Source organism: Apus apus, chromosome 3 (assembly GCF_020740795.1).
Source record: "Apus apus isolate bApuApu2 chromosome 3, bApuApu2.pri.cur, whole genome shotgun sequence".
Taxonomy (NCBI): Eukaryota; Metazoa; Chordata; class Aves; order Apodiformes; family Apodidae; genus Apus; species Apus apus.
The window spans coordinates 20834496-20847581 of record NC_067284.1 but is presented as its reverse complement, the minus strand read 5'-3'; the positions used below and the strand labels follow the sequence as shown (position 1 = coordinate 20847581).

The window sequence follows — 13086 nt, the reverse complement described above, 5'->3', positions numbered from 1 at the left end:
TTTTATACTCTGACTCATCCCCTTTTTCTTTGCTGAAGAAATAAAACCTACTGAATTTCTCCATCAGATTTTATGTATTTAACTGGGGTAGGCAAGTTAGTTGTTTCTGTAGGTATCTTTGTTGTCAGTGGAGAGACAGACAATTCTAGTGTAGATCAAGTAAGGTCAAAATGTATGTCTCTGCTCACTGCATATTAAGGTTCTGCTATAATCTGAAAGAACCACACTCAAAACTGTAACAAAAAAAGCAGTGGTTAGTCAGATACTAATAATAATTAGTCAAGAAAGTGATATATATCCAGTGATATGTTTTTAAAAAACAGTGTTGTGCACTGTGAGCTATTGCATACTAGTCAGGTATGTAAAAATAAATAATTACAAGGCTGCAGCAGAGGTCCCTGAGAGTTCAAAGCCCAGGCTTTGAAAGTGCAGAAACATATCAAAGACTGCAGTGCAGTGCAGACAAATGGCCAATTACCAATATAAAATTGTATAGCAAACTAATGAATCTGCCCATAACTCATAGCACGGCTGGAAGTGCCTTAATAGGCACTTTATAGGCACAAGTTTACGTGAAAAAGAGCGGATTTTGCAGATGCCATGTTCAGAATTGGGTATGCAGAGCTGATCATTCTGAAATCCTATAATGCATTGCTACATATTGAAGAACTATGTTTATTGCCATTAAAGCAAATTTTATGTTGTATTTGGTCTGAAGCTTTTCTGCATATGTTTGATTAGTCTGTTTACTCATATTTAATAACTGTCTGTTTAAACTAGATATAATGTTTTACTTAAGTAAAACAAAATTATCAATCTGATTCTAACCTTTTCAAAAGTACAACATCTGGGATTTTTTCAGCTGTCATTGTCTTTTCTCAGTATACAAAAAAATATTAATAAAGCTATCCTTGGTGCCCTTCTGAGTATTGTTTTCATGTTGCAACAGAAACTTTACAACTCCTTGTTTTATTAGAAGGAAGTTACACTATATTCAGAGGTAGTCTTTCTGTTTATGCATTCCTTCCTGACAGAACAAGAAAAAATATCACATCTTGTGCTTGATTGGTTTTGTTTTTTAATTTGAAATAATGTTTAAGTAGGTTCAATTACACTGTAGCAAATACACACATTTGCAATACATGTTTTGCAAAAAATGTAACTGCTTTCAGGTCCCTGCCTAGCATGTGAGCTCATTGCACTGAAATAACAGAATTAAGGGTAATGCCTAACTTTAGAAAGGAAAAAAAAAAAAAAAAAGAGAAACCAAAGAATTTTAGATCAGTCAGTTTATAACAGGTCCCAGAAAAAAGTCTAGGAAAAAGTACCTAGAAAATAGCAAAGGGATTAATATATTTGGAGTAGTCTAGACTGAGGAAGATAAGACTCAATAGACCAATAACCATCTTCAGGTATATCAAACACTGTTGCAAACAGGGAAGACAATTTTGTTCTCTATGCTCAAGTCATAGCACTAAAATTAGCTTTGCAAAGAAGATTTAAATCAGTTTATGGAGAGAACAGAATGGCTTGGGAGATTATGAAGTCCCTGCCCTTGGAGATCATGGCCAGAAAATAAGAACAGCAGGAATGAGAAAGCTTGTGGCTGGAGATAAGGACAGGCACGTTGCTTACCAACTACTGCTGTGGGCAAACAAGACTTAATTTGAGAAAAAATAATTTTTTGGTAATTAAGATAGATTTAGGTGGTGAGAAAAAAACCCAAACATTAGAATTACACCTTTCCTCCCCCGTTTTCCAGGTTCAAGTTCACTCTACTCCAGACTGCTATACAACCTATGCACTCCTACTGTCATATACACCTGCTCCATTGTGGTCTCTCCATGGACTCCTGGAGCTGTTCCTCATCTCCTTCTACTCTGACCTTGGGATTCATAAGGCTGTTTCTCTTTTTTTTTTCCTTCACTCCTCTATGATGTGCAGCATTTGGTCCTTTCTTACTTTTCCCCCAGGTACTACCTCCTTGGCTAGGGGCTCAGCTGTGGCCTATGGGGGAGTGGGTTGAAGCCAACTGGAACTGGCTGTGTCCAGTAAGGGGCAGCTCATGCCTCTCCTCGCAGAAGCCATCCCTGAGCCCCTGCTGCCAACAGCAGGGCCTGTGATTATAAATATAGCTGAACCCTCTGAAGGAACAGGATGGGTTCTAGATTACTTTTTGGTATCACATCCTCTTCTGTTTTTCTATGACAATTTTACATATTTTTAATTATTATAGACACAAGTAACAACCCTTTCTTTTGCAAGTATGAAAGCTCTTTGTAAAGGTGTTTTCTTCTCTCCTAGTTATATATCCTTGTCTGTATTAAATGCTGTAGCTGCATCACCTGCATCACCATTATACACACACTTCTAGTTTTGAAAGGTTTATATATGTTGGTTTCATGTTTTTTATCATACACAGAATTGATCAGATTAGGAACAATCATAAAACAACTTAATGATTTAAGCTTACATCTGAAATGTCAACCAGTTTTGCTTCTATCTTTTACAGACTGCAAAATATTTTAGCACTTTACAGATGCTGTTATTTTCCGAAGTTTAAATTTAGTACATAAACATAATGTAAAGTTTCTTCAAGATCTGTTTTCCTGATGGCCATTTTAGTAAGAGTTAACCGCATAGTCATCAAGACTATTGAGATGTGAGCCACGTTCTTCCACTTCTTGCTTTTGAGAAGTCGTGGTAATATTTTATATAGAAAAGCCTTTTCTTTTTCCTTCTTCTAGATTGAGCTTGGAAAAAAAAAACAACTGTTGCTTTAAGCAAACATTTGATGTAGTTTTGACAGATCTTTGCTGTGTGTATATCTTTATTACTAACTAAGAGAGGTAGATCTGTATCACGTTTTTAAGATTAAATTATAGCTATCTATACAAGAGTTATCTAGTAGTCAAGTGACAATAGCCTAAACTGCTTTAGCCTCAGAAGATGCATCAAATATGCTCATTATCTAACTTATGGGCATTTACCTTAACTCTCAAACTATAATGTTCCTTCATTGCTGAAGTAATCTCTTCAGAGCCTTGATTCCCTGGAACACGAGCACCTAGAAAATATAGTCTTCATAAAAGTACCTTAATCAAACATGATATGAATAAAATGTTGGGCTCTTGCTGACTCTGAATTTAAAACAATTACTAAAGAAGCATGTATAGTGGCTGGATCAGAGAACAGGGAGACAGGTTTCACATTTTTATTTTTACATCTGGGTCCTATGTGACTGACAGATATTATGGTGTCTGGCATAGAATATGTGTGTAGTCTGGGGAAGAGCTGAGTCTCTTAATCATCAGATCAGTTTCACCTGTCATTAATCTGCTTCACTTGGATACACAGAAAGTGAGGACAAGTACTGCCTGTGGTCCATGGTGAAAGTACAGTGGAACAAAGTGTCTCCCAAATGGTAGTTTATGACAGTTGTTAAATGTGTCAGAGGACCCTGAGGAAGACTTACAGTCGATCTTTGAAATTTCTACTTTAAATTGCTTTAAAAGGTGAAGAATAAGATGTAGAAAGGGCAAAGAAAAAAATATCAGCTGTAATTCTTATACAGAAATTATCTTATAATAAAAATTTAAGATTTTTGTGATTACTTGAATCATGGGAGAGATGTAAACTCTTATTCGAAGATGTTGAGATGGCTGGAGCACCTCTCCTATGAAGACAGACTGAGACAGTTGGGGTTGTACAGACTGGAGAAGAGAAAACTCCAGGGAGACCTCAGAGCAGCCTTCCAGTACCTGAAGGGGGCCTATAGGAAAGCTGGAGAGGAAGATTTTACAGGAGCACAAATGACAGACAAGGGGGAATGGTTTCAATCTTTAAGAGCATAGATTTAGGTTAGACATTAGGAAGAAACTATTTAGCGTGAGGGTGGTGAGATGTTGGAAAAGGTTGCCCAGAGAAGCTGGATCACCCTTCCTTGGAAGTGCTGAAGGTCAGGTTGGATGGAGTTTTGAACAACATGGTCTAATGGAAGGTGTCACTGCCCACGGCAGGTGGGTTGGAACTAGATGATCTTTAAGGTCCCTTCCAACCTAAACCATTCTATGATTCTATGATGTATGCTGGACATGTTTTAACAGATTTTACAGTACTTTTTAAACAAGCATGTAATATACACAAAGTGATGTGATTAAAAATTTTTGTAACTTCATTAAAATCCCCAATACAACAAGCATTTTCTTCCTTAATACTACAAGTACTACATCCATTTCAGTGTCCTTCATAAAAATGGCCAAAGAGCTGTATTATTATTTCTCTTGGGACCAAGAGGAACACTGTAAAGCTGAACATAATACAAAAGTAAAAAATAGATGGTAGGAAGATGTTTCTGTATGAAATTTTAGGGGCATTATTAATAAGGCTTTGGGTATTAATTTGGTCTGTGCATGTTAGTAGTAGACAAACTGAACAATTAGGCTGTTAAAACGCTTATTGTACAAAATAAATTCTTCTCTCCATACATACAAATTCAAGTCCTTTTACAATTATAACCTTCTTCAAAGTATTCTGGCTGTAATCCACTAATTAAGCAAATAGACCATTTTAAAGTAAAGAACCTGGATGATGAAAACTGTAACAAAGTGGCTCCACGCCAAACCATCTCATTCTTATAGTATTTCCTGTCCCACAAGTGAGGAGGAAACTCATTATTGCCTGCAAAGAGGCTAATTGGACCATTCAGGGAAGACAGAAAATGCAGGTTTCCCTTAGAAGAATATGTGAAAGAGGACAATAATCTCAATTGGTCTAGAGAGAGTTGGTTTTTAATCACTTCTCTTACCTCCCATCTTTCCATCTAAGGAGTAAAAAGTACGCTAAATTCAACAAAGCATATTCAAATAGAAAAACTGCTTCTCTTAATTCATCAAACATTGTCTAGGGTAACAACACCAAGGATTACCATTATGGAGGTAGTTAGGATACTGCTGTTTCCTGTAGGTTGTTACTGAGTCACATTAATTTTCTGTGCATCATCAGAACAGGACCAAAACATCCATTAGAATTTCTGAGATGTACTCTTTGTTAGGCGTTGGAAAAGAGGCACCTCCTCCGGTGGACTCTGGGGCCTGAGGAGCTTCCTTTCTTGCTGCTGGAGTCCAGCCCAGTGTAACCAGAGACCTGGGAGTCCCTCTGTCCTAGGCCAGTGGATGTAGCTGCTGCTTTCCTGTTTACAACCTTGACTGCCAGCAAAGATAAATGTATGCCAGACATGTACACATGCAGACACTAACAAAGCCAGCTACGTAGACTTCCCCCAGACAGGGACTCTAACAACACCTACAACACAACATCCAGTGCCAGAACTCACATAAAACATATGTACAAACAGCCAAATCCTAGTCCTCCTCTTCGACTAAGCAGAATTGAAGCTCGCTTGTCAAAACATAAAGCCATTCACTCTCTAGTTCAAAAGGAAAGACACATTCATGGATCCCTTGAATAGCAGCATGGGACCTCAGCTCACCTAATATTGATGTTCAGATCCTAGGCCTTCTACTCACTAGATAGTCCAGCTTGAAGTCTTCTAATGAATTACACATGCACATACATGCATGCACACGCATGCACATGTAAATATATGCACACACAGTGTGTTAGGGAAAAATGCAAACATTCTGGTCTTTCCAGTGGCTCATGCCCAGACATGCAGGCCCTATGACTCTTGATCCCTTCTCCACTTGCTGGTGGTGGGACTCTTCCCTGCCTCAGTTGGCACCAGGCATTGGAGCCACTGTCACCCATGGTCTGATGCCGGTCCCTAGCACTAAATTCACTCAGTGCAGACACACGCTCCTACTATTCATAGTCTCCCTTCAGCTGCTGATGTTGAAACCCTCATTCACTCCAGCTGCCGGCACCACAGACATTAGGATCACAAACACCAGTGATCTGACTCCAATTGCAGACCCCAAATTCAGTTACATTTATCTCTCCTGTTTCTGGCATCTAGAAGTTACAGCAATCACAGATGGGTAGAGGCTGAGATTACATAGAAAGTGAGTTCAGAAAGGATTTAATAAGAAGAAAGGACAGACTACAACGATTCAGCCCAGGTCTCAGTCAGAGAAGTGCACTAACCAGTGACTGCTTGCACAGACTGTTTTATACTTCCTTCCTCTCCATACACACCCTGTCTTCTTTTCCCCAGCATCCCTTTCCTCTGAACATTCCTTAAAAAGTTTAAGGGTGCAAACTCTGTTACGGGTTATTAAATCATAAGAATAGTGGCATGCCTAAAGTTAGCTGTTTGATATTATGTTAAAAAATATTACTTCAGGAAAGAGTGAAGAGAGTTTTGGGACCCCGGTGAATGAACTAAACAATTAATAAAAATTAAGAATACATAACTGACATGAACATACAATTGCTAGCCCAATAGGGCCATTCTATCATTGTGAACACAACAACTTGGACAAAAAAACCTTTACTTATTTTTAATCAACACTTGTAAATAGTAACTATACTTATAACTTTATTATAATTTATTTACATCTCATGAATTTATAGTGACAAGAATATTTCATACTATCACTCAGATTATGTGAACTAGCTACTGCAAGTGTCTTACCTTATTTTAGGAAAAGTTATGTCAAAGCTTATCAAATCTCAAACATAATTTGCATAGTCTTGGTATGGTTTGTGTTTTCTGTGCCAAAGTTAGATATCAAAACCAATGAATATTTTGCATTTGCTGCCGACTTCACAAACTTAAAATAGCATTTGAGAGACAAAATTCATAATTACACAGCTCATCTTCTCTAAGAATGCAATGCAGCAATGATGGAATAATAATTGAAAAATCTCTGCTTTCATAGTAAAAATATATTTCAACATGGTTTGGGATTTTTAAGGTAAGTGTTCTCAAAATTGCCTTAGTCTTAGCAAACACAGGTTCACAAGAAGACGTGAACTTGAAACAACCACATTTGGTCAGAAAATAATTGCAAAATTATATTGCATGTTAGTCAATCTGTCCTGTCGCAAAGTATATTGATGCTTTCCTGTTACAGTAGGACCTGAGGCAATTTTTATTAGAGCAGGGAAAAAAAAGAGGTAAATTCCTGAAAGTCTGTCTTATCCTCCTTTGATAGTTATTATGCTTCAAAATAAGAAAGGATTCTTGATTTTCCTTTAGCTAACTAGAGAATAAAAAGGAAGCTATTTCACACTAATAATCTCTTTTTCTTCTAAACAACCCTTACCAGTTACCTAGAGAGTAGATTGCAATGATTGCTGCCAGCCATAAGAGTTGACTGTATTGAACTGTTTTCATGTCATTTTACCTTTGCATTTATTGCATCTGGAAGGGTGTTTCTTCCCTCTCCTACCCTCCTTTCCGCCATCACATACAATTGCAAGGATACAAAAGATTTCTGTTGGGAAAATTTCAGAAATAATGTGCCTGAAAAATGTGTGTGAAAGGGTTGAAAGTAAGTGTTCCTAAAAATATAGACCATGCATGGGGGAAAAGTTAGTTTTAGAAAACTTTACTGATGGACTTTCCTCCTTTGAAAGTAAAAGGGTAGGGTTTTTTTCAGTTTTCTCAGAATGATGCTGAACATGATGCCCTCTACAGTGAAGGAAAGGGAAGAAAAGGAGAATAATATAAAAAAGATTTGCTAGGAATTTAGAGTTAGGCATGTCTATTCCATTTTTACAAGTGTAGTTCTACACAGACTTAACTCAAATGTCAACAAGAATGTTCAGTCTTTCACTATGAAAATAAAGGTGGGCTCTTGGAACCCCCTTAATCTTTGTTTTGTGTTTCTTTTAACTCTGTATCTCAATGTTATTATTTATTTATATTTTGTGATTACCAGGGATAACTGATGCTTGATAGAAAAAAATATTTTTAAAAGTTTTACTGTCCTTGCACATTCAAATGCTAGCTTTATACTTAGTGTCATCTACCTGGACATTTGCAAAGAGTTTGACACTTTCCCACACAACATCCTGGTGTCTAAATTAACAAAATATGGATTTGATGGGTGGACTGGTTGGTGGAAAAGGAATTGTCTGGATGGTCATACTCAGAGAGTAGTGGTCAACAGCTTGATGTCCAAGTAGAGGTCTGTCATGAGTGGCATTCCTCAGAGGGCAGTACTGGGACCAGTGCTGTTTAAAATTTTTGTTGATGACATGGACAGCGGGATTGAGTGCACCCTCAGCAGGTTTGCCAATGACCCCAAGTTGTGTGGTGTGGTCGGCATGCTGGAAGGAAGGGAGGCCATCAACAGGCTTGAAACATGGGCCCACGCAAACCACATCAAGTTCAACAAGGCCAAGTGCAAAGTCCTGCACCGGTGTCAGGCCAATCCCAAGTATCCTGGGCTGCATCAAAAGAAGCATGGTCAGCAGGTTGAGGGAGGTGATTGTTGCCTTCTACTCCACTCTCATGAGGCCCCACCTAGAGTGTTGTGCCCGGTTCTGGAGCCTCAACACAGGAAGGAAAGGGAGCTGTTGGAGAAAATTCAGAGGAGGTCCATGAAGATGATGAGAGAGCTGGAGCACCTCTGCTATGAAGACAGGCTGAGAGAGTTGGAGCTGTACAGCCTAGACAAGAGAAGGCTCAAGGGAGACCTTATAGTAGCCTTACAGTACCTGAACGGGGCTTGCAGGAAAGCTGGGGAGGAGCTTTTAAAAGGGCATGTAGCAACAGGACAAGGGGTAATGTCTTTAAACTGGAAAAGGGTAGATTTAGGTTAGACATTAGGAAAAGATTCTTTAGAGTAAGAGTGTTGAGATTCTGGCACAGCTTATGCAGGGACATTGTGGGTGTCCCCTCCCCAGCAGTGTTCAAAGACAGGTTAGACAAGGCTTTGAGCCACCTGGTCTATTAGAAGGTGCCCATGGTGGGGGGCTTGAACTAGGTGGTTTTAGGGTCCCTTCCAACTCAAACTTTTCTGTGATTCTATGATTCTTCTGAGTAATGTTAATTCTCTTACACCAAAACAGTAAATCTCTACAGGAAGTACAGGAAAAAAAAAGTGGTTTAAGTTTGCCTCCTATCCTGACCCTCAAGAAAAAGTGTTTAGAATAGAATGGCTTTAGTGACATTTTCTGAATTTTTTTCTCATGAAAGCATTTTATATGTCTAATATATCACAAGTGAACTGATTAACTTGTAAAAGTTTTTTAATCAAGACAGAACACTAAATCATGAGATTATTGACTCTTTAAATTCTTTCCATCCTATTTTTCTAGCACCTCTATTAAGGGGATGCTGAAATTATGAATATAGGTGTCATGATCATTCTAAATCATCCAGCAAGAGCTTCTGATCCTGTTCTTGTGAACTCTGAGAACTAGTGAGCAAGTGATTATGAGTCTTCCTTCATCATGCTGTCAACAGGAGAAAGGCACTTATGGATGGGATCCAGTTATGAAAAGCCTCTATCATATATGTGGTTTTACTTTAGTATGTTATTATTTTAGAATAACGACATGGAAGTCTGATTTCTTTATTTCACAAAACCTATTTAAAAAAGACTCTGAGGAAATTTCAGACTGTGCAACAATCACCTAAAACAACTGTTTCAGTAAATCAAAAGTCACATCATTATTATAAGACAGGAAATCATTATTATAAGACAGAAAACAAAGATGTTTCTTACCTGTAAAGCCCTTGTCACATTCACAAAGAAAAGTGTTCGGAGTAATATTGCTGCAGTTACCATTGAAACATGTATGTGGCTGGCACTGTCCAACTAATTCTGTACAATTTTTTCCTATTTAAAGGGATAATAAGAACATTGAAATTTAGTATATTTTTTTTTTTTCCTGAAATGTAAAATTTATATGTAGAATATAACTTTTTATTTAGTAGGTAAGTGAATGTATAGGTAGGTGTTTGTGCTAATGCTCATCACTAGATTGCACCAAAATTACTGACATTCTAAAGCAAGGCAGAAAGATATTCAGCTGCTGTAATATGAGCTACTATGTTCAGCCTCATCTGCCAGATAGTTACAAATTAATGTATATTAGTACTGTAGTGTATGTTTCTTTTTGACACAAATCTAGCTTACGTTTTCTTTCAGCATTGCAAATAAAGGATGTTCTCATGTAAGTCCAACCTGACTGAATTTTTCTTAATGTGTAGCTTTCTGGAAACTGTTATTCCAATTATAAGTTGTTTATGTTATTACAGGGTCTAAATATCATATAATTATAGTTGCCACTTCAATTGTTGCTATGACATTATTCACACCTCAGCAATTTTTCAAATTTCTAATAAACCTAATATTATGAGAGGCACTTTGTTCCTCCCTTACTCTTGTGCAGCCAAGCCCATAATATATAATGGTTTAATCTCCTAGATCTTGTTTACATACAGCTTATTTGCTGGACCAGTACTTCCATACTTCCAGTAAAAAAAAAATGGCATTAGCCAACACTGTCCTGTATAGGCTAACAGAATATTTTAAGCATTGTTTGCTGATAATATTAAGTATGATGGTTCCTTTTAACAGAAATGCTTGTAAATCTCTTCATTCCTTTGAAATAAAGTAGTACCAGAAACCTTTTGATATTGTTTTCAAAGCATTTTACACAGCCCCCAGAAGTCATAAAGGGCATAGAAAACATAATGCGTGTGATTGGAGTTTACCACTATATTACTAAACTGTGAATAACTATTACAATATTTTTCTCATAGCATTGACTTACTCATACCTTCATAATCTTCCATTTGTAAATGCATAATTAACTAAATTGTTATGCAGATTGAAAAGCAATCAAAAATAAATTACAGCAAACTTTATGTGACATATCCTTCATTTCTGTGTTCTATGAACCTCACTTTTTTCTGACTCATCAGTTCTGTTTCATAGCATAACAACACTTCTGTGAAAGCATTCAAGTCCAGTCCCTCAAACAGCATCGTTTGAATTTTGCTCCACAAGTACAGAAAGAGCTATAACAATCCTTTTTGTGATGTGAATTAATATTTCTGGTACTTTCTAAAGGATTCCCAAGCTCCATTGGTCTGAATGCAGGAAAAATAGACTCATAATTCCCTTCATTCCTTTTTCTTCCTCCTTGAAATGGTGACAGTGGTTAGGTAGAACATGTCTAATTGTCCTATACTCTCTGCTAGCCTAATCCCAAACCCAGACGCAGTTTCTCCAATGGATTTTGGGTAAGTACTACAATATTTTCTAGATAGAACAAGGTGATGATTATTATTTTTTTTAATTCAAGAAATATTAAATTGGTGATAATAGCATGTGCAAAACAATCTGGAAGAAAGGACCAAGCATTTAATTTTGCTTACTCTTCTAGTTACATGTTTGAATTTTCTAATTCAAATTTTTATTTAATCTTTTTTTCTCATATAATTTAAAAGGTCTTTAAATTAGGAGGGGACTGAATGAAATGTTAATTTCAACAAAAACTGCTCTTTTTCAGTAGTGTGGATAACTAACTCTTTTTAGGAGCTTACTCCAAATTATTTTTTGGTGTAAGAACTTGAACTGCTGAAAAAACAAACACAAAAATCAGTTTCTTCTCTAAGTTCACAAATATTTACATTTGTCTCATGTTTAAGTGGGAAAGAAGCATTACAAGAACTTACTCAGTTTTTCCCCACAATGCATACATGAATGAAACAAATACAAACTATCTTCAAATGGCTGCAAAGTCTTCTGTAAGTGACTAGATGTAAAAGAGACTCAGTGCAGGTATAGTCAAACGACGGACAGTCAAACTATACAAAAACTTTGCTAATGATGTTCTCACTGTTTTATTATCAACTAAGAAAAATGTATTATCTATGCAACGTTTATTCCTAGAAAGGAAAAGAAATACCTGAAAATTGTGGAGGACACGTGCATTCATAAGAATCTCCAGAAAGTTCTGATTTCTCAGTGCAGGAGGCATTGTTGTGGCAAGGTTTAGTGGAGCACATGTCAAACTTCTGGCAGAATCTTCCAGAATACTGTGAGAAACAGTGGCAATTATATGCTTTTTCCCAAACATGGCTTAGACACCTTCCATGCCCAGAGCATAATGGTGCATTTGGAGACTGTTGGCAAAACTGCTGTTTCACAGTTATGTTCAGACGAAGGCCCATGTTGCACAAAAGTGGGCCTCCTTTATGAAGCTCTGCAAAGTAATGAGTTCCAACACCAAGCCAGTTAGGGTCAACTTTATGCAGTCCTCTTATCTGGCAAACAAAAATCAAGTGCTCTTGAAGAAAACCAGCTTTAGGGCAGTTAATAAATTCTTCCTTGGAGACATTTACCAAATTCATTCCATAGGACTGAAAGGATGGCTCAGAGGAGATGAAGAGACTATCACCTAATTGAAGCTGTAAAGGACATATCTGAGGGATACTGAGATATTGTTCTTCCGAGATTTCCCCAGTAATACTTTTTTTCATATTCCAGCATTCAGTGTAAAAGTCTGAACAGATGTTTTCCCTTGGTGTCCATTTTATTACACTAGATTTTGGTTCCACCCTCCATTCAGCAGTCATTTGCCTCTCACATATTACCTGCCCATTTATAATGTACAGTTGAAGAAAGAACACTAGCATGCAAACTGCTGATTTTGTAGTCATTGTTTCACCTGGCAAATGGGTGTTGTCTTTCACACTTGCTTCATTACTGAGATTAGCTTCAGAATACTTATTCCTTAAGGTTTGTCTGTATGTTCCGTGTCAGCCTGGGAATTCAAACAGAGAATTTTGTTATTTTTATTTTATTATTTTTTTTACAGCAAATGAAGTTGAAAATGAAAGCCTCATTTCAAGAATAGAAAATACACAATGTAGTAAGACCTACATCCAGTTACACTGATGGGAAACTGGACAAAGTCTAATTAACTGACCAGGATCATACCACCGTAACTTAAATCAGATTTTTACTGTTTATATTCCTGCTAGTGTTTTTATTTTAAATTTGTACATTTCATTGTACTTGTGTGTGGAAGAGAAAGTGCTTAGCAGCATATTTTACATATTCCTTCCCTCTGTTGACAAAAACAAATGATAACGAAGTTAATAGAGTATATCTGTGGCAAAACTAACTAGTAAACCAGAACATCTAAGCTCTAGTA

The 13086-nt window shown here is 37.0% G+C and overlaps 1 protein-coding gene across 1 annotated transcript in view; it reads right to left on the bottom strand.

The window, feature by feature from the left end:
• LOC127382309 (protein eyes shut homolog) overlaps positions 1-12505 on the bottom strand; it is a 91729-nt gene extending 79224 nt beyond the window's left edge. Inside the window, exons 1-2 of the mRNA XM_051613733.1 lie at positions 11836-12505; positions 9642-9755 (exon numbers count right to left, since the gene is read on the bottom strand). Of these exons, the coding sequence (XP_051469693.1) occupies positions 9642-9755; positions 11836-12505 (784 nt within the window). The remainder of the gene's footprint in view (positions 1-9641; positions 9756-11835) is intronic.
• Positions 12506-13086: the final 581 nt, after the last annotated feature.